The sequence below is a fragment of the Myzus persicae genome, unplaced genomic scaffold, assembly GCF_001856785.1.
Source record: "Myzus persicae strain clone G006 unplaced genomic scaffold, MPER_G0061.0, whole genome shotgun sequence".
Taxonomy (NCBI): domain Eukaryota; kingdom Metazoa; phylum Arthropoda; class Insecta; order Hemiptera; family Aphididae; genus Myzus; species Myzus persicae.
The window spans coordinates 166,624-191,237 of NW_019100548.1; the positions used below are offsets into that span (position 1 = coordinate 166,624).

At 27.8% G+C, this 24,614-nt stretch overlaps 1 protein-coding gene across 3 annotated transcripts in view; it reads right to left on the reverse strand.

Annotated features, from left to right (window-relative positions):
* LOC111032162 (otoferlin-like) overlaps positions 1-24,614 on the reverse strand; it is a 142,488-nt gene that overhangs the window by 27,488 nt on the left and 90,386 nt on the right. For all 3 annotated transcript variants that reach the window (XM_022312409.1, XM_022312398.1, XM_022312404.1), the window contains exons 4-6: positions 6,729-7,063; positions 1,625-1,840; positions 1,343-1,538 (exon numbers count right to left, since the gene is read on the reverse strand). In XM_022312409.1, the coding sequence (XP_022168101.1) occupies positions 1,343-1,538; positions 1,625-1,840; positions 6,729-7,063 (747 nt within the window). The remainder of the gene's footprint in view (positions 1-1,342; positions 1,539-1,624; positions 1,841-6,728; positions 7,064-24,614) is intronic.

Consider the following 24,614-nt stretch of genomic DNA (forward strand, 5'->3'; position numbering starts at 1 on the left):
CTTAAAATATTGTAACTACCCCCCCCCCCCTCGAAAAAAAAAACAAAACAGAAAGCTAAGTTCAAATTGTAATGGGTAATTATCGGAGAGTAAATATTTCCATTGTTTGCGTAAATGTGTCAAACAAAAATAGTGCACGTTACCAAAGGATCGCGTAAATTGTATGAAGCACAACACAATAAGGAAACAAAATGGATTAATATTGACAAGTAGATAGGCAACTGAAAGTTTGATTTGATAGTTTTCGCGATTCTTAATAATTTTACCAATTATGCATTATTTAAGAGTTATCACACAAATAAGACGTATAACGCGTATTGAAAAATAATTTTGTTTAGGAACAAAACTGAATACCTACTTGTCTGGATATTTTGAAATTATGGCTTGAATGATAATATGCTTTGATTCACTTTTAATAATTCGTAGGTACACAATGGTATCGGAACACACAACTGCGTGTTGTGGATTTTATATTCGAAGTGACTGGTAGGGAATTTTAATTACCATCATACACTTTAAACTATTAGACCAGCAATGAGTGTATGGAAAGCGCAACTGCATATTATGATGCTTTTTGATTACTCGATTACTCGTACTTAAGGTAGTGTGGAGTAGTAGGGTAAGTTATATAGTTCATTGTATTGCTTCGCCAAGACAGCCTACATCACTGGGGGATCACATTTTATTTTTTTTTGTATTTTCGCATAGGTCGGTATATTGAGTGTTTTTGTTATTATTTATATTGCTCAGTCCTAACGCTAAATTCATCATTTTTTAATGTTGATTGACATTTTATGAAATAATATTTGTATGATAGCACTCGAGATGATAACATACTCGTAATCCATCCATCTGATGTATTTTGTTTATACTTTCTCATGGTTATGGCGACAGTCGTTCATCACAGTGATCTCGGGGTGTCGATCAAGAAGCATCGTCTTGTATTTTTTGAAGTACAATCAAGGTAGGTACTTTGTTTAGGTACCTCAGTTAACATTATGTATCATTATAAAATCAATAGTAGTAGCGATTTATAATCAATTAATGTATACCTATATCAATTAATGATTTGCTAAATCGCATAAGATTAGCTTATGTGTATTATTATGCGAGTAATATATACTGCAAAAAAATCATTCGAATATTTTTCAAAGGACTAATTTTGCTGTAGACATTAAACCTGCGGCAATAATTATATTGCCTCATGTCTGTAACATTATATTTTACCGAACTAATACTTACATAATGTACAGAAAGTTTATTGGCAATGTTATGAAAATATTACATGTAATACTTGTCCTCGTTAAGAACAAAATAATAATAGAAGACTAATGGTACTTACTTCATTGTAATAAGGACAGTTGGTGCTTTCCTTTACGCTCGTATATTTCTTTACTTCGCCAACTTGTACGCAGACAACAGGATCCATATTCAGACCTGCCAGTTGTCTTGCCTCGATGACGGTTACACACACTTGAAAATCTTGAGATTTGAGTGCGTTTTGGGTCGCGTTCAGCTGATCTTTATGTTTCAGTGGTCTGGAAAAAATGTAAAAGTAAAAGAAAAACATTTAGCCTTCATTCGACAAACCACGCAGTCATTGTTCTTGTTATAACAAATTTACTTTTTCGGCTTTGGCGAGAACTCGGCATTAAGAGAATTAATAGATTCGTTGTCCGAAGATAGGTCACTCGTCTCCGTAGTGTGACCCCGTTGATGAGGAATTGCAGCCATTTGAGCACTATCGTCGCTGTCCACCAATGCCTCCTTATCTTGCGGAAGTCTCTGTTTACCCATTCGCATTAAGCTCTTCACGCCTTTCTTAAAAATTGTACCACGACTGTAAAATTACAATAGAGTAAAAAATCTACACCACGTGTTATTATTCTAATATGGAATAATTTGTAATAGTAAGAAGTATACGTCATAATATTATATATAAATAAAATAAAGATAATTTAGTGTGTATTATATTCATATGAACATGTGGACAATATTAAAATACGATTTATGTGTGTGACTTCATACCAGCAAAATGTATAATCCCGACACCATCAATACGAAACTAAGCCTGGATCAGAAGAAGGTAAGCAACCATCGCGACCAGTCTAGCATGTTAAAAACTTATTAGTGATTTTCCACACGATTTTATAGGATCGAACGGAGTAACTTAGCATAATCATATCACAGAACATAAATAGAAACGCCCAACAGCAAATGCGTTTCTCTATGATCAACACACTATAAATCTCCCAAAGTCAACGAAAATTAGTTATATTTAATGATAATATGCTTTAATATCAAACAGGCGCATTCCACAATAACGGTGTAATTTTTTTTTTAACTCAGCCAACATTATCAGCCTCCAACCGTAAAGCACAGATTATAATATAGTATACCAGGTGTAGTGCACTTCCTAACTCCTGTTCAAGCCATGTAATTCTCAAAAATATAAATAAATCAAAACCTACCAAAATTATTTGTTTCATAATATTTCGTTAAATGTATTTCTTATTTAGAAGAAAGAGTAATAGGCAGTAACTAATAACATATAAGTACTGTGTACACAAAACTGTTATGTTATAATTAAAAAATAAAAACTATCATGCAAGGATTCAAATTAGAAATCAAGACAAAAACAATAAGTAAGCTAATTTTGTAATTTGAGTGCAATGAGTTTAATTAAAACAATGATATTTTAGTCTGCAGTCCAAAAAATTGTTACACTGTACAATAATAATATCATTATTATTAAATGCATTACCTATGTACTAACTTAACAAAATAACAAAATAGTTTTTAAATTCAATTAGAAGACAGTAGTTAATCAGCCTGAGCATCGTCTATTGTTCGTTTAAACCAAATTAATAGGTGTCTAAAATTATAGGGATCATTAATAAAATTAATTCTACTTACACACAATTATATATTATATTATATTTTCTAGAACCGGCGTTTATAAAAGAAAATAAATTAGTAAAATAAAAAAATATATTCGTGAAATCTTAACTCATCAATCTAATTCAGTCATACTTAGATACCTATTAACTAGTTTTTTTGAAAAATATTATTGCCATATTTATAGATAGTATACAACCATATTAAATGTATATGCATTTATTATATTTATCTATCCATCTTTATTCTATACTTATCATAATACATTTAATATTATATATCATATTTAATCTTAAAATAAGAAATATCAAAATATTTTTGACTGGCAAAATATATAAAAACTGAGGAGTATCTAAATCCAAGTTTTCAAACAATCGTTTTCCAAGTTCACGTTACCACGGTGTATACCGCGGTTATGCTAAAATTGGCATTATTTATAAATTGTAAAATATTAAAAGTAAAAAAGGCGAACAAGTGTGGACCACTCTGCTGTTCAGTAGGTATCTATAAGGGCCATTAGGGATTACTGTAATGGATGTATTAAATTTGAACTCAACCCTATCAAATCACTGTATAATGAAAATAATTTTGAGCCAAGACGGTCGTTAGCTTATATTACTAAGTATATTTTGTTATATTATTATTTATTGCTATTAAAGTAATTTATTTTAATATTAGTTATTACTCATTAATAATACACAAGGGTTAATTAATTTTTGCCAAAAAATTGCATTTGAAAATGTCATTGTGTGTATACGATGTAATATTATAGGTGCTCAAGCACGTAGCGTAGTAAATTAATTTATGGCGAACAAAACACATACGACTTCATACGCGTTCCATCGTTGTAAGCACAAACTTCTATAAAAGTCTAATTTTAAATTCAATTTAATATAAACTTTCAAAGTTTCAAGTACCCAAAAATACTATTTTCAAATCACAAAAAAAAAAAAAATAATAATAAATGAGGGACCAATAATTTATATTTATTCCTCTTTTAGTATCTAACTTCGACCAAATTTGAACTAACAAAAAAAACTGTGTTTACATATTTTTAGAATTTTTGGTTCCAGTATGAACTATTTATGAGAACATTTTCAATAATAAGCTATACAAATTTAAATCTTAATAGATTTTTAACTAAAAGATAATTTGCAAATTATTGATATTGTGATTAATTTTGTCAAGGTCTGAACCCTAAATGCTTAAAAAAAAAAAACCATGAATATGTATCTTATTATTAACTTATCTTTAAATTTTTTTACTTTTATCATATCTAGTTATGTAAAACCATTTATTAAATTTTCAAGCTCCATACAATATGCAGTCAAAATCATAAAAATATGCAACAATTAATAAAAAAAACTCTTGACTGTGTAGTAAAATTGTTAAAAAAATTCACAGTTTAATAGTTTATTAATTTATGACTCGAAAATAATTTAAAAACGTGACTTAGAAATTTTCCTTTTGACCTCCAATTTTACCAACTAGATCCACATTTTCATCAGAAAATATACTGAAGCTGAAAATTGAAGCATTATACACACACACACACACACACACACACCACTTAGATTCTAAAATAATGAGTTCCATATGAAACTATTAACTTTAAAATTATAAATTAGTACAATATCATAAAATTACTGAACCAATATGTGTCTATTCGTTTTTTTTTATGTAAGAGCAGAGGATTTTTCAAATCGTGGAATAGTTCTCTACAAATATAAAAAAAGGACTTGAAAATATCTTAACGTTCATAATACAAAAACAATATTGTACCTACGTATGACGTATAAAAGTAAGTGGTACCCCCACTTGTCTCAAAAGTCTGAACACGTTTTTATAGGTTATGTGTTGAAATGTGTAATATAAGTGTTTGTTTTGTGCATCAAGGTTTGCACCTAATCGAAATATTACTATGTAGGTCTGTACCAATAATATAGTGAATTTTATTTACTGCAAAAACTACTTAGCTGAAATGAAATGTACGTAATCGTAAATATATGTATCATCTGTTTTTAGATTTAAAGTTGAGAGAAAAATATATTGGCTTTGGTTATGATTCTAGTTGGAGTTATTCAAGGTACGGCATTTCTCCTTTATTAACCGACTTTGAGCTCTTATTTAATCCATCTGATTATAAACCACCTGTGAACTCATAATTTATAAAAAAAAAAAATACTATAGATAATATTATTATAGATCAGTCTGATTATTAAAGTGGAATTCTAGCATAAGATTTACCTGAATTTTCAAATCTTAAGGCGCTTAAGACCTCAAAATCTGAACTGTAAAATATCAGATATTAAAAGTCATTGCGTCTCACATCACGAGAGAGTAAAAAATACCAAAATCTACTAATTAAACTTCTTTACTCTGGTAGTATATAAAAGAATCCTAACAGTTAGTTAAAAATATCCTGACTTTGAACACTAACTTTCGTCTCTTCTGATTAATGCGCTTAATGTATTTTCTTTGCGATTACCCGGCTTCCATTAAACCATCGTGGAATCGTAATGACGTAAATTCATCTTCACAAAAATTATTTATTGTACATAGATTGGAATTTATTTTTAATAAAAAAAAAAAATTGTTGTGATTCATTCATTGGGCTCGTACTCGTATATACTAAATAAATAAAAGACGTTATTGATATTTTATTTCATTGTGTCCGTAAGCTCTACGATATTTGTGTGGTAAATATGATTAAATTCTATTGTATGACATGCTCAATGAACGTGATATAGACTATACTTTAGTTTGTTTAAATGGAAACGTTTTTTTTTATTATTTAATGAAAACCGTATGAGAAATAGAATAAATTTAAAATATAATGAATAAATTATTAGCAGTGGCGTGTACTGTTATTACGTCACTGTATTTAAATTCGGAACGATGTATATCCACCTAAATGGATCACTTTATTTCCAAAAGGTTTCCTTCAAGTAATTTGATATCATTACAAAGTTCTTATTCGGTGCAATTAAAAAGTTAAGAAAAGAACAAAACGAACTATAACTTAAGATGTTAGTATACGCCTGCAAGCTGCGTCCGTTAATAATGCGATCCTGAATATAGTTTAATAATCATCGTAACTACTTATCAGAACAAAAAATTATATGTATTGTACCGAATATATGTAAAATAAAACCTGTATTATTTACTGGTGTAAAATTAGTAAATCACCAATCCGAATAAAATAAAAGTGACTGTATTCATAATTAGGTCAAATCCGTGCAAATTGTACGTCGATAACCATATTATTATGTTATACAACGGTGCATCCCCAATAACGTCCTACTTTTAATCGGCAACGCTGTATAATTTTTGCATAAAACCGAAAAATAATAATGTTTAACAATTTAAAATAACTGGAGAATATGTTCCAGATTGTGGACAATATAGCAGAGGAGTAATAAAAAAAAACCCATTGTATTATATATTATAATAATATGTACATTTATACGGCTTGAATTATTTTTTTTTTTTTTATCAAAACGGCTTTTTTATCTCTCAAATCGGATAAAAACCCCGCGACACGAGATCCTAACGAACTCGTGAAGCCAGACTAAGTCGTATGGCCGGTCTCACACGTCTTCCCACCTCAGCTGAGTCGAAACGATATAGACATAATAGTATTATTATTTTTATTTTTACCAATAATAGAAACTGCGGTAGCCGAAGCCTTGTGGACGTTTCACAAAAAAAGCAGTCTTAGTCTCCAAAAACGAATTTTCTCGTTTTGGCCGTGATAATATTATTATAAACGGCCGACTTTTCGTACACCTACTCGTCCATAATAAGATAGAGGGGAGAGAGTTGCTCACCTTTTCCGATCGTTTCCACCGCCGCCGACATCCTTGTCCGAACTAAACGAACTGTACCGGAACAGCCCTTTCTTGGCCGTCCGACTTCCGCCACCGCCGCCGCCACCTCCTACGACTTCCTTTCCACCGCTGTTTTCGTTGTCCTGCTGCCGGTCGCCCAACCTTCGGCTGTCGGTGAATGTCCTCTCCAGGTTGGCGATGTTCTGTTCGACGTCCAACAGCATCTGCCGCTCGTCCGTTGACTCGGTCGGTGACTCTGGCCGAGAACTGAACAACGATGGCGTCCGGTTCCGGCTGTCGTTCGTCGAGTATTCAATGTCCAAATCGATTGTGATCTGTAAACAGACATAACATATTATATTGTAGATAACTGTATCGAGTGACGTCCACAGCCGTTAAAGGTTGCGAGATAAGGCAAATGTTCGAAGATCGTAATTTATACACTCTATACAGCCGCAGCGTTGTGCACAAATAATTGTTTTTATCTACAAAATATATAGATGGACGACAAAAACGTTAGACCAATACATCTAGATAGAAATGGGACGTGTTTTTCGTTTCTTATTTCTAAAAACCACAATTTGCTTGCATATTAGTTTAGCATAAATTTCTAATAGTAAATATTATTCATGATACTTAAATAATTCAAAAGATCATGCAAATTTATCTAAATGAGATATTATGTAGGTAAAATATGTATCCAACTCATTTTATCCATAGCACAACACATGATGGAGGTATCAAACAACTGCAGGTTATCAATATGTAAACATTTGTGAATGCAATTTCATGATAAAATTACCACAGATAGTGGAAATGTCTCTTAATTTATCGAACAATGAGCGTTTCAGAAAGTATGGTATAAAATGCTCATATTTAAATTAGTACTTTTATCAGATTTATGAGAGTATCACATTAAGTGATGCTAATATATAATTTTAAGTAACTATGAGGCTACGATAGAAAATTGTACGTCTTGATGATCACATTATTGATAAGAAAGTAATTTTAGATACTACAAAATATTGTTGTAAATTGTAAAAAACCACAGCGAAACAGAAAAAAGTTTTTTTTTTGTTTTCAACAAATATCTATGTCATCATCAACAAAAATGATAAAATTAAAGAATTATCTTAGTTTATATTTTCAATAAATAAGTAATCGATAAAACATTTAATAATTTTTTTGGTTATTCTAGGGTTTTGTCTTATCTACCATTTATTGTATCCTAATTTGTTATGTTTTATTGCTCATTGATAAATAATATTGAATTAATGTAATTTAAGAATGGTAAAATTGAATCGTGATTAAACTTAGATTAAAGATGGTGCAACGTTCTGGATGAAATAAACTTTTATGATTATTTAAACACTAATTAATATTTTGAAAAGTTCATTTAAATTTTCAATACACTATGAATTATGCACTTTTGGCATATCAGAACAGACAAAAGTCAACAAATTAAAATATGTGAAGATTCTTGTAATGTGCTATGAATTGATTTTTAACTTTATTGGATTATCGACGAAGTAATTATTGCAAATCGTCAGATCTTGATGTCTTTGCTTTCATATAACTTATATTACCTATATTAAAATTGTGATATCGTTATGAAACAAAATATAAATGATTTGATGTGTAATAAATTCAAACATTGTTCTAAATCTATTGTTATGCAATTTTATCAGCATTTGGACCTTAACAATAACAACTCATTTGCTATGCCCAAATAAGTACTAGAGTATAACTATCGATTTTTAAAATAAATTAATTTTTTGTAACTCTCTTTTGTACAACGAACTCATGAATATTCATCCTGTCGTAACAAAAAAAAATGCTTGTTTTTGCAAATATTTAACTTAAATTGTTCAGTTGAATAATAAAAAAAAACTTAATTCTAAATTCATAAATATGATAATAATTTTAATAATTTAAAAAAAAAGAATACATATATAATATATATACATAATAACTATATTATATTATTTTTTCGTGTTCATACTATCATATTCAAATTGAATTATTCAAATCTCCAAAATACATCATATCCATTATTGTATTTATATTTTTTTAAGTAGCAAATATATTGTAACATTCGCCATATTTATATGTTTTGATACAATTTTCTTATTCGGTGTGTATGTTAATTTTGATTATTATAAAATATTTTGCACTCGTGGTTCTCAAAAATGCCAATAAGTTATATTTAGGATTTACCATTTACGTTGAAAGCTTAGCGAATTCAACTGTAGGAATTTGTTGACTACCTACTTAATATATACGTATAAGTGTTAAACTAGTTAATATTTTAATTTTATTCATTCATTAAACTTTAAGAAAATAACAAGATAGGTATTTTCTTTGTCGAAACAGCTATAGTTAGTTATTATTATTGTTATTTTTTTATTTACCTCTTTAGTTTTTGAAATTTTATCAAGCATCGTCTTTAACACTATAGTAATAGTTTCAAATCAAACATGAAAATAATTTTGAACAACAATTTAATAAATATTAAATATCAATGTTTCTCACTGGAGTTCAGTTTTAAAGGTTCACAAAACAAATAGTACGTGAGAAGTACTGCGAATAAGAAAGTTTAAGCACAGCTGGTATCGTATTATTTTGTTTTGCTTTGTGTCTCATAATACACATTACATCATTTATAAAATCTCAATTATTCAGAACCCGCATAATGTAATTTAACTTTTGACTTCTCAAAAAACCGTGTAGATACACTTGAGAATTTTTAAATTAATTTAATTATAGATACAAAAGTAATTGTTACAACCATATCGATTATTGGTAGTTGTTCATATACAGTTCTATTATTTCAATGACGACGTTATTTTTATTCAGTCCAACTTAAATTAATCCCGTTACAATTTTAAGAACTTTTCACAACAATATTACAACAATGTATTTTTTTCCTATACATTATCAGTAGGAGAAAAAATTCTCCAAACTCTGGAGGTGGTTTCTGTGGTAGTGGATTGGATGAAATTTATACTTTTAAGAGGTGAAATTCAAAAATTACCTGTACCTACTAACTATTCTAAATAATTAAGAAAAAACAAAAAAAATACTGAAAAGTTGACATTTTTACGCAAAATAATATAGTTTACAACAAAATGGTTGTTTTTTTTGGTTTCACTCAAAACAGAATAACCATAGTAACCGATTTCATCTAAAATACATACAATTTTCACTAAGTGTTTATATTACTATTTTCTATGCATTTCAAAATATTTGTGCATTTTTGAGCTATTTAGAGATGTGATATATTGTATAATGTATATAATATATCTTAGTTTTTCTTATAAATAATTCTTCCAAAATTGTATCAAGCTTAAATAGAAGAAAAAAAATTCACCAAAATGTCAAGTTCATTTATAATGAATGTCTAATTTGTATGATATTTTACCCTTAAAATTCTATTTTTCCTCAAACGATTTCCAGGATTAACTAGTAATTACAATTTTCACAAGATTTCACCTAACGTGGAATAGTTTTACGCTTTTGATAACTTTTTAACAAAATTAAATACTTACCTCCTGAAATGGTTTAAAAAAAATTAAAGTGCTCTTTTGTCGAATTTTAAGTGCTTTTTGGAGTTGTATAGAACCACAATAATCTAACACTGGCTATAATAAATAATATTTATGACACGCGTCTTATGAATTATAATATTATAATTGGTTAATGTAGACATTATAATATGTTCAATTATTGCTGAACGATGAATAATAGGTAGATATAATTTAGTCTTATTATTGGTAGCGTTATTAATAGCCTCTTATACTTCATCTAAAGCAGTGTTTCCGAACCTTTTTTTACTCAACGCCCCTTTTAGATTTTAAAAATATCACAACGAATTGCAATTAATTTTTTCAAAAGATTAAGGTTTTATTTTTTAGTTAGATATTTAATTAAAGAAAAAAATTAAAAATATAATTGAACTCTATAAAGAATAGGATATTAGGATACTATATAGTTAATTTTAAATTTAAATACCTATTAATAATATGAATTCTAAAATTTGATTTCGAGTTTACTAATATAAAATAATAACACAAGAAATACTTTTGTGACTAATGACCCCGAGGTTGATGGTTTCCTGCTAACAAAATGATATCTGCAGGCTCAAAAGATGTCAGAATTAGTCTTAAATCTCCTCTTCCACATATTTCTAATTTGTTCTTGGATTTGGTCAAAAGTTGCTGAACAAGCCATTTTATTGAAATCAGTTACACACAATAAAAATGTAAATGATAGTCGAGCGCCCACCATTAGCGCCTCCTCAGAAAAACGCCCCTTTCAAAATATAAAATGCACACAATGGAGACGGTAGCTCCCACGTAGGGAAACACTGTTCTAAAGTAAGCAAAATACACATTAGACAATCAACGACCTTCTTTGTTTGAGATATTACATAATCAGTGACTTATTTAGTATAATATTTTGTAAGTTTGTAACAGGCTAAATAGAATGGTATTTTCTTAAAGATAACTCTTTTAAAAAAAAATAAGTAAAACTTTGAAATTACATGATATCAGACATCAAACTATTGAATAAATAATGCATGTATTGATTCCACTCAAATATATTTTTAAATAATTTGTAAGCTATGCTGATAAAAAATTAAAACGTTAAATATTCATTTCATTCTTATCACATGGAAAGGAGTAAATCGTCTGGAAAAAAGATAAAATATTCAAAAGAAAATAACTTTAGACCCGTCTATTAAAAATTTTTGATTTATCGGTGGTTAAATGAAATTGATGTTTTTAATATAATGCAGTGCAATTATTAATTGTTTATTATGCAGTACTTTTAACTGGACATTGTATCTATTATTATGTTAAACTTAATACATATTATATTAAGTGTCTTACGATTATTATTTAAAAAAAACAATATACATATATTATGCTATACTAATTAATAGTAATAAAAAAAATCCCAGTATTCGAACTTCCACGTTTCCGAACTAAATGCGGTCCCAATTAGTTCGGATAATCGTAGCTCTATATTATCTATAATCAACTTGTATGCTTAATTTTTTAAAATATGATTCGAGTGATTATGATTCAGAACACTGTTAATACTATTAATATCGTGTCTGTCTATGTATCTACCCACGGGTAAAAATAAAAATAAAAATAAAAATAAAAATAAAAATAAACAATATACATACGCCTAATGGTTAATTCTGTTTTATACAAAAATATTTAAATATTAAATTTGCATTGAAATTAATAATAATATTGTTAAAATAATAGATCCAAATATCAATAAAAATACCTCGTTTAACGATTTGAAAAAATGTTATAATATTGTTTAGAATAAACCATTTTGGATAGGTAAGTTAGGTGTTCAAAAATAAATATTCAGTCTAAAGTTGTCGTTTATTATTTTTAATTTATGTTTTGGGGAAGCGAACTAAGAGTCTTAGCTGGTCTCTATTGGTGTTTATGTTCCCGTGGGTAGATACATAGACAGACACGATATTAATAGTATTAACAGTGTTCTGAATCATAATCACTCGAATCATATTTTAAAAAATTAAGCATACAAGTTGATTATAGATAATATAGAGCTACGATTATCCGAACTAATTGGGACCGCATTTAGTTCGGAAACGTGGAAGTTCGAATACTGGGATTTTTTTTATTACTATTAATTAGTATAGCATAACATATACTATAACATTATGTGGGTACATGTATATCAGAGATGGTCGGACTGAGGGGGTGAGGGTAATGTTCACCCCATGACCTTTTTATCAATGTTTAAGATCTAATAACTATGCACTATATTTAAAATAATCAAATAGGTAGTGTATGTTAAAAAATCGACAACCCCCTCCCTTTGACAAAATCATTTGACCACCACTGATGCATAAATCCATATTATTGTATTGATACATATAATGTATATATATTTAATATTTTCATTCATATCACACAAAAACATACACGATATTATACGATAATAATATATTGATATTATTATTAATAATATTGAATTGGTTATTATGCACACATAAATTCACGATTGCATGTACAAGCGTTACAAGGCTTATTGACGTTCGAATAATAGAGCGTTTGGATACGTAAATTGCATTTGATATTTGTTCGGATAATAGAGGGTTAATATAACGAAGCTCCGTATAATCGAGATTCTACTGTAATACTAAAATACTAAACAGAATATCGTTCAGAACGGTTTTAAAATATATTTTTTAACTCCTTTTTACATCAACTCCATTAACTATTAAAATTATGAGTGAAATACGTCAGAAATGATAAATATCCAAATTGTCGGCTTCGATCAAAGCTCGGTCAACATTGTTTTTGTGTGGTTTTTTCGGAAAATTCACATATTTTACTTCAAAGAAGTTATGTTTAATGCCCCAGTAATTTAAATAATGCATTCGTGAAACGGAAATTCTTTACAATTGTAAGTTGAGCTCTGCTCACAATAATATTGTCCAAGTATAATAATATTCATAAAGTTGTTTTCAGATAAATAACAATAATAACAAAATACTAGTGTCTGGCTTATATCGAAGTGATTCATATTTTGAAAAGTGTGTATCCTTGGATAGCTGTTTATTATAATTTAAATTAAATCTTAAATCTTAAATTAAGTACAAGATTAAGATTTAAGACTTCAGCACCGTTATTACATTTCATCTCTTATTAAGTTTGTGCAGATTATAAACAAAAGCTAAAAAGAATAAGTCAACTGATATTATATTTATAGCGTAAATACAACAACAAATAAATTATTATTATTTCAACAAAATGTAAAGGTTATTTTTGAAGAATCTAGGATTCACTGTATATTTTAACTTAATGATTAATATAAATTTGTTTTTCTACGAGACAGATTAAGATGAAATAAGCGTGGTTTGTTGGTTTATCCTTAAAGGCGAATTTTATAAGTAAGTACTTCAATTCAAACAACGATAATATTTATCGAAATAACCCATTAAAGTATTATTTTGGTGTTGTACTAAAGGTCCAACGAACAATGTCATCTAGATTTTTGATTAAAATTTAAAAACTACATTATAATGAACATAAAATAAAATAATATTTATAAAAGAGAATTCTCGAATTATAATTAAAACGTTTGATGTATAATTCCATGTCCTAATTAAGATTTTTAACAAAGACATGGTAAACAATAAGTTCTATATTGATCATAAATTGCTGTTTTTTAAAATTCAGGAATACTAAAAAGCTTAAAACTTGCATGATATATTTTGTCGTGTTAATGAATTTTTAAATTTATATTTCATGAACAAATTTAGAATTTACATAATTCCAAGAACAAAGAGAAATATGAGAAATATAAAGAAATATTAGAAATATATAAAATAAAATCGAATGGTTAAGGATTGGCAGTCCAAGTTATTTACTTATTTGATATTGTTTTTAATGTCAAAAATAATTGCAACATATTTTACTCGTTTAAATCAAAATAATTTTTTTTATCTAAAGTTGTCAAAAAAAAAAAAAAAATAATGATGTGTACGAACAATGTTCATCATTATAATTACTTCCTTTTTAACTTAACTTCATAATTTTGCAGTGTAAATGTAGAATATTTCATATCATAGAGTGCTCGACGTCACTACTTAAAAATGAAATTACTACTACAGGAGTCTCTTCTGAGTTATACTGCCGTAACTTGCAAACAATTGTTAATTAAGCTGATGTGTAGTTCTGAAATATATCCTTTTCTCAAGAAAACATAAAATATACATTTAAAAGTTCATATGAGATTTTTATAAGTTTCTCTGTAGAGATGTAAACTGAGGTTTGCTTGCATAAATTTACATATTTTTGGGTGGATTATAAAGCTTGTAACAAATTAGAATCTTGCTGTATATTCCAATTCAAAAGCATGTATTTTGCAAACTGTTTTAACATAATACCGAATAGTATTTACATTGTAAATAAAATGGTTTAATAATAATTACGGTGTACAATAATATTAATATGTAAGTTATCCTATCAAGAATTTAGAATCGGATATACTCAAACCTCCCATAGTTTCTTAATGGTCAAAGAAGGACCCCCCAATACGCACCACATGTAGTGTTAAAGTCACAACCACATTCTCACTGAATGCCGAATATATCACAAAATTAGAATTAGTCACAACCTGCCCGAATCACTAGCCGAAACAATCCGCAATCGCCCTCAATCCATAGCCAACATCATCTAATTCATATTAACCATCAATTTTCAAACCAAAATTTAAAATTCATATTTAGAATAAGTACACACAATAATATCGATTTAAATCATCTGTAAACCCAATGGTCCATGTCTCCGAGGGTCGTATTGTATCAATAAAAAAATGTATTTATTAATATGTAATGTTCTTGATTTTTTTTCTTTCAAAAAATTGTATTTATTTATTTTCAATTTTTACTAAACAATAGGGGTGTATTTTATTCATCGGTTTTATTGGTAAGTAACACAGTTATGTATAGACAGCATATTATGCGAGCGTATTGTAAGTCGTAATATCACTGGACGGTGTTCGGAAAAAAAGGTATAAGTCAATTTTAATGAATAAAAATATTATATATTTATTTTGTAGATAATTGTGCGCCGGGTCGACTAGTGACACTGCATATTATGTAGAATACATTGCCGATTTACCATCAAATATTTTTTGCGATTGCTCAGATAATTTTAGTAAAACGCTCCGCCGTTTGTACATCGTTATACCGTTTGTACATCTTTATGACGTTTGTTACTTCGTTAGGTCAAATTATTATTACATTATGTATTCGGGTATCGACTGACCTACCAGCCGTAAATATGTGATTATCATGTCGATAGTTATTAATCTATATAACAGTGTTATATTATAATTACTATTTTATAAAATATGGATGTTAAATAGTTTTTGAGGTATGCAAGTTAACCACAGTCCACAAAATGCCCACATATTTTAGACAAATTTTTTAAGAAATAAATTTTAATTATCTATGATTTTATAGATTCAATATTTTATTTTATACTATCATCGTTTTCTTTAGCTATATAATTTCTCCCATAAAAAAATAATACAATACGTGTTACCACTAACTATGTTATAATATCATCATTGAAGTGTTTGAAAAATTTGTTTAATCTTTATACCATATACTTACTAAGTTTTTATAGTTACAATAATAATATATAACATGACTAAATATTTTAGAAAAACAATATGAACTACAAATTATATATTTTACAAATAGAATGTATATCAATACAATTAGGAAATTTCAAGAAAATATTTTGATAAACAATTTCCATTTTTTTAATTTAGGTACCTAATAGAGATTTGTTTATGTGAATAATTAGATATAACTTATTATATTTAAATACAATAGTTATAATAGTTATAATTATTATGAACAAAGTCACAAACACAATATGATAGAAAACTGATGATAATAAACTACTGATATTGTTATTATAATTACTAGCTACCTTACTATAGTTAATTCAATATCAAAATTAAATTGATATTTGAGGATGGTTGTAGAAAGTTAGCAATATTTAGAGCTATAATAATTATAGTATAATTGTATTTATAGTTAAATTATAAAAAATGTTTACTTCCTGTATTAGATATTATCAGATTAAAAGTAAATACGAAATCTATATTTAATGTTTATAATTCATATAGGTACATAGTATGTTACATATAATGTGCTAAATAAAAATTTAAATCATAATAATAATCATTCGATTTAGGTAGGTACTCGGGTTAGGACTATTAGAAGCACCAATCCCCATAACCACCATATATTTTATACTCGTCAAAACAGATGAAAGTGTACAGTAAAAAACTGTTTATGTCATCATATCACTTTTCAGAACAACCCTCGGTTGACCTATGACGTAGTGGAACATATACCTGGTCTCATGCCAAACTCAGTGATACCTCATGTACACGAGGTGATGTAAATACCTAGGTCTTTTGAAGATTAATGAAAATAGAAAACTAATAACTTTTATATAGTCCCCAAGGCCACAGCCCCTCCTCCCCAAAAAACAACCCATATGAACTTTACAGAAAAACACGCATGTATGAGTCTATATATTACTAAGGGGGTGATTTAATTATAAATGTATTCTGTTTTGAAAAGCTTATATTATATTCTTACATGTTGAAGAAAAAAAAAATAAACTCATTAGTTTCAAATTATGAACGTTATGGTATTATGTTACCGTTTTAAATTATTATGTGCATAAAATTGTCTGTAAGATTTTGTATTTAAGTGTAAATTAGCAATTATTATGTGTACTTGAAGAAATAGTCTCCTATAGTTAGAATTCATTACTTTCCGAGAATTCCGAATTGAAGTAAAAGTATTTTTATCTAAATGCATATTTTACCTCTGAAATTAAATATTTAAAATTGTGACTTTAATATAAAAAAATGTCTGTTAACCTTACCAAGTACTGTTCAATAGTAAACAATTTATACAGGAAACTTAGAGCAACAACTGTAAGATGTAGTACTGAGGGTTTGTACGGTTTTAAAATTTTAACTTAAAAAAAATATCTATTTCTATTATAATTTGTAAATAAAAACTGTAACTTTAACTTAGAAATTGAATGTTAATTGATGACTAATGTAGTTTAGACTCAATAATATTTTTTTCCAAATAATAAATGGTCGTATTATTATGTAAGTGCCTAGTTTTTTATTTATTATTTTTAATCCATCTTTAATACGATTACAATAATTGAGATGATGACTTTAGAACTTATAACTGTTTGTATGTGTTCCAAATTAAGATATTGATTGTTTTAATGAAATAGAGAATTCAATATAAAATAATACTGCTCATGCAATATTACTGTTTTAAATCTTTCTAAAAAACACAAAATAACAAACACAAATGGTATTTAAATGGATCGACTTATGTTCAACATGCGGAAATGTAATGAAAAAAAATCAAAGCAGCATCATATAAAATGTTTAATGTTAAAAAAAATTGATATGTATTTAATAACTTACAAGAAAAAAAGGTTACAAGAAAAAAATCAACTTCAATGAACGAATTACGTCATTATTTTACGCAAACACATACGTATGTATTCGCTATATTTAATCCTTTAGATATTATCATATGAAAATACCATAAAATAAAGAGAAATAAATTCATGTTTAAATATTGAGTGGAAACACGATTCATATATCCTCCTCTATTTTAGTTTTGTAAATATATTTTAATAATATTACATTCACATAATATGCATACTATACCAACAGTTTTTCAGCTTGTTATCAATGGCATAGATTGCATTTTATAAACTTAAATGTTCTATACTAATATTATACAACACCCATTGGCCATCACCCATAATAATATTAATAAGTGGGTTTCCATTATTCCATCTAAATTATGAATTACTTTGCATATTATAGTATAAAATATTTTAGGTAGTTGATAAAATAAAGTTTGGTATTTTAAAAATTTATAATTATTAAAAATAACATCATAAAAATATAACGATTTTGGATTTTTTTCCGAATGTTGATTGGGTTAGTAGCTGAAAGTAATTATAATAATAATATATTAAACCAATCTGTTTCCGTATTTCAGGATTTTGATTAATTATGTACCATGGATTGAAACCAAATTGGAAATTATGTGTCGTTTTATTTGTACTGTTTCATTAAAAAAAAAAAAAAAAATGTGATTTATTTTATCTTGGCATAATAACTACTTTGAATTTGGAAAAAAAATCGCACAAAATAAATAATATAAATATATTATAATTATCAAGGGCTTTCCGCACAAATTAAACATTACAAGTTTCATTTCAATCATTACAATAAACATTGATAGATAAATATAATAATTTGTAAAAATATTTCATTGTTGTTATCACTTAATTGTTAATAGTATAAATTTAGACAGTGGTGGGTCCACTTTCCTTCAAATATGAGATGCCGCTTTTCTCCGCTGTCCGGTTTTCTCTAAACACTGTTTTAGTTTTTTTTACTTAAACTATATTCATTTTCCTCCAAATATTAAAATAAAAAATTCAAAGGAATTTTTTTTTTCATCTCTGTTGATATACCTAATATGACTTGAAAGCATATTTATTATATGTTCACCTTATCGGAGGAAAATGGCTTCGGTGCCAGAGTGTTGGTAAAAATGTGAAATTTCTTCAGGGAAATCAGTCGGGAAACCACTCGAAAACTAACGTATGGGTAGGCACCCATAACGGTATTATAATACCCATATAGTATACGTGTTATATTTATGTATACAAAACGTTGTACGAACTGTGAATAACTCGATTCGTTTGTCTCTGCCCCGACACGGGCGGGACTGAGTGCTACTGACACTTGTCGTCCGTATGAGTACCCACCTGCGAGTTTATTGTTCCGATGAAAAACAAAATAAGTACTCAACTTATGCTCTAACGAGATGATATGTGTTGTGCTCGTATTCGCTTCGCACAAACCCGGTACTACAGGGGTCGGTGGCCGGGAGCTATGGATATGTAATGTTGATGAACACGAAATATTAACGAGACTAGCTTATTATTCTCGTGCGATGTATATATTTAAAAGTATTCCCACTAGTAGGCATGGATATTGACCGGCAACAAGCTGTACGCGATTTCCGAGTGCTTTTGCACGGCGGACGAGTTTAAAATGGAGGCGTTTTGTAATATTTTAATATTATTATTATTGTGTCGATACGTACGCCGCGTGATGGATATTCTCCGCTGGAGGCATTATAGATACTTTACTATACGGTCGTAATGCTATCGCCACCGATGTCAAAACGATAATCCTCGCCGTGTTGGGTTTTTTTTTAAATTAAATTAATTAATTGCACATTCCGGGCGTTGGTTTTTCGACGAGCAGTCATCGGATTCAATATTATACGAGCACACACACTCGTTGATCTAAAAAAAAAAAAAAAACTGAATTGCAGATTCTCTGCGAATGCGGCTTGTGATTATACGACGGAATAATTTTATCGAACCTTTTTTAGTGAAGGTATACATAATATAGTACCTCCATATGTATTACCGCGAGTGGTTAAGTGCATGATATAAAATTATAATACACTGTATGAGCGAGCACACGTTCGAATGGTTTTTACATCGATATGTACATTTTATTTTATTTTTTTTTTTCGTTGATTATTTACGATCGGTTGCTATTCATGTGGCACGATAAATGAGTGAAGTTGACGTAGAGTATACGAATTTGATTTTTTTTTTTTTACCCACGGTGTTGACCACTTCAGCGATAGTATACCTACTAAGTTTAGACGAAGTTTAACATTTATAAAGTTTAACAGGTCATTTTATTTTCAGAATCATCAGATTACGCGCATCTGTGGACAAGTGTGCTTAACTATGCCGTAGTGCTGTGTATATATTTTTTTCTTTTTTCTTTAGAAGGTAAGCCGACGGTATGCTTTTAATAGATTTTCGGAAAGGGTCACAGAAACCTAATGGGTATTTTTTTTTTATCTATTCCTCTCATCTTGCAGGTACTCACTTTATTATTGCGAAAAAAACAAATATGAACCCAACATGCATTACGTCAAAAACACAACTATCGATAATATTATATTATAAATATTCACGGTTGACTACCGAATAGTTGGTGCCGTTTTAACTGACAGACAATGATACTAAATATATGAATTGATTTTAGTTATTTTATTCTATATTTTACCAGCATATTATGAATAACACTATATTAAGTATATAATTATAACCTGGAAAACTACACCTGTAAGATGATTAATGGTTCAAAGAATCACAGAAGCAACACACAGTCACAGACAGAAAAACCTTTTTTTCTTATAACTCTCATATTAATATGAGAATTAATAGATGTAATTAAGTTATAGCTTTGACAAATAATATATGTGACGCACATATTGCGTTAATTGATCATTCCGACGAGACCTGAGCAAATCACGACGTCACGTTTAAATATTATACACGAATCAGTGTATTTACGTCTGCATATGTGTGTACACATTAGTTCATCACGTATTTCATAAATTACTCAATTGGAATAATCCATAATAATAAGCATAGTCCAGAGATAAAAGTTTACCTCATGAACTTCAGTCGAACACAATACCGACCTATATTTAGTTTAACGCTATTTGAAGCAAACATGAAATGGTTATAAATGTAATACGATACAATAGTTTATGGTGAAATATTACGGTTTGATGGTAAAGTAATACACTTTGTGCTCTTATAGGTGAGTAGAAATGAGTTTGATACTTTAAATATTAATTATTATAGTATAACGGATCAGTAAATATAATAATTACTAAAAAAACAAAAAGTATTTTATTTAAATCTTAATACTTTTGTCAACATTATGGATTTTGTGCATTAAAGTATAATTTTATGTAATTTGGTATACATTTTCCCTATTGACGACTATCGCATTCACTCATGGGAATTAAGATGGTGATGAGTTTTAAAATCGAGTTTAATCTAACTCTGGAGCTATCTGAAGCTCGTGTGAGATAGGATATTAAAAATAAAAAACGAAATTGCCATTTAAAGTTTTGTCGTAGTTTTCAGAAACAAAACTTTACAGGGATTTTTTAATAATTCAAATTTATAACTGAATTATGTATGTCAATTTAAATTATGAGATACTGCATCGTTTCCTTAATTTAATATTTAAAATACAGATAGTTCATTTTTAAATATTTAGGTAAGTCCTACGACTTCGTCACATATATTTTATTCAAACGATATATTTATACGATATTTTATTTTTAAATGCGAACTTGAAATAAACAACAGTGTTGCGAAAAATGCAAAAAATGAACCTAACCTGAAATTATGTGACGGAGTACATTAAAAATATAATACAAACATGGAAATTTTAATGTAAATAAGGGGTTATCATTTTTTGAATAGCTTACTTAAGTTAAAAGTAAAAATTAATAATTAGCCTGCGTAATACTTATACATTATTATAATGTTGAAATCCTATGGCGTAAATGCAATAGTTGTACCATCGAACCAAAATAACATAATTATGCATCAATAATGCATTACCTCCAAAAACAACGCAATAACTGTAAATAGTTGTAAGAAATCATAATCAAGCTTCTTATTTAGTAATGGTTTTTTGAAATGCACCCCACAAGTAATACTTTCGCCTGTAAGGGTAGTATACGCATATATTTATAGTGTCTAATTATATTATCACATTTTACCTACAAAATGTAAATACATTTTATAATATTTCAATGGCTCGCGAAAAGTAAATTGTATAAGCTCAGTACGCTTACAAATCCGAAAACAATTACATAATAATAATCAGGCACGTAAAATAATAGTAATTGTAAAGCTGTATAATACCATAGTGGTGGATCGTGTAATGTATTAATGTATGTGTAACAAATGTTTCGTTTCAGCACACATTTTATCAATGTAACGTCTAACAATATATAAACGGGTAAGAGTACATCGTTTTTTATGCACACCCATGTATATTTTAAAACTTTAAAATGTGAAAAAAATCTGATGATAATGTAATTTCGTAAAAAAAACTTTTAAAAAACACATTTTGTATATTATTTACCGCAGTGTATTTGAGACATTATTACAATGTGATATTTTTACGGCATACTCAACGATATTTATGTTAATTCGAAGTACCTAATATTGATTGAAAAATATTCCCTGTAGACCAGAACTTGTACAGATATCATCAATAATAAAATTGCAGAATACTATTATGTATATTTACGAATGGTTACATGTAACTAAAATTAATTCAATTCAATTTTGTGAATCAATAAATTAATATCGCTTGATTGTCTACATGTTTAATAGTTGATAACTATTTACAAGCTTTTATTAAAAAAAAAAACATAGAATATTTATTATGACAAATGTCTGTGAAATAGTTTAACCCGAGTATTTCATATTTTCAAGCTACGCAAATATATTTAAAAGTACAAAGTGAAAAAAATATTATTGCAATCGTAATAATTTGCATGTAAATGGTAAATTAATTACATTTAATACGATAAAATAAATGAAATTATTATCATGAAACCATTTGTTTGGTGTAAACAAGACTGTCTGTTTAAAAATTATTATTCACAGAAACGCGAGTCTTAAAGTTAATGTTGAATATTGTATAGTATATCAATGAAGCTGCTTTTGAAGAAGTATTGGTAAAAAAATATCGTAATATGGTTTTATGAGTGTACGATTTTCGACAGATATTAATTTATAGTAGATTGTGCAGATACTAACCACAAAACTAATTTATATTATTTCTAGACATGTTTTATTTTATGTATTTTACAGCTGAGTTAACTTTTCTATTGGATTCACATTGATATTTAATTAATAATTAGACATGTATCACCTGTATTATTATGCATACAATTATGTACATTTATATTACTAACTTCAGTATTCAGCTACATTTTGAAAATCATTAAATTATAACATGTAATTACGCCAATATTGCAAAGTTTTAGGTTTTTGAAAAATAATTATTATGATTGTGTCTATGTTGGTTCGTCAAAGTTCGTACAACGTCACTAATATAGTAATTAACATAATATACAACGTAATTAATGAATATTTAAAAGTAAGTTTTAGCTCGTGAACTACTAGCGAACCCGAGAAAACACATTACCCACACATCCGGACAGTAACAAAGGAAACTACGAGGACACCAACCATAACGACCTTATACTTTTTTTTGTTCTAAATAATAACTGTGGTTTTAAAATGTTTAATTTTTTTTTCTTTAGGATTAAATCCATGGACTAATACCATCCAATTTAAGTACATTTTAACTTGTGTCGAAACGTTCAATTCATCAAATTCTTCCTTTTATTTTTTCCTATTTAAAATACACGCATAGTTTTATAAAATTATATGAAATTTATTTTGTTATTACCATTTGTAAAACTTCAAATTCATTAGAGTATAAAATTGATTACTCCAAATTACTATGATGAATGTATTTATTAAATTCCGTGATACATAATTACTATTTTCCATAAACTATTAAGTACCGGATAAAATAAACACAAATCTGTTCATTCAACTTCAGACCGATCAGAAATAACACATCAAACAATTTCAATTAATATTGTTATTTTCTAATAATTTGAAACGCTTTATTTACACATTGAAATTTAATGAATAATTTCAAGTGAAATTAATACTTCCTGAAAAATAAATAACATTTTTTGTCGACATTTTTTAAATTATTCACAAAATGAACACCATTTGTATTGGTATTTTAAAGATTATCCTAATAGAATAATGAAAAAAGCACATACAATTTGTATTTTGGATTCTTAGAACCTATAACACAGTGTATAGATGAATAATTATTCATGAACGAATGATTCCAAAAATGCCATAATTTATTTCATATTATATAACTCAATAAGTTTAATAAATTTCGATTTAAATATTATTTTATAATAAAATAGTCGACACAATAATCTGTTGAATAGTTTATAATATAATATTAATAACAAGTCAAATATTTATGTCATTAATTTATGGAATAAATTATAGAAACAAATAAAATAATTTAACACGTCTTGTTTTTGTTTTTTGAACCATTACAATATTTAGGACTAGAGTAGTAAATTTAGATTTTTAGAAGTTTTTAGTGCATGATCGTAAATAATCTAGATGGCCAACAAACCTTACCTATGGGATACCTACACATTTTATGATTTATATAGCTCTCCATTTCTTTCTGGGGCTCACACATAGAACAAAGGATTATTATAAGAGAAATAAAACAATTTTTTTCTTTTATTTCAGAAGTAAATATCTCCTATAATAAATATTA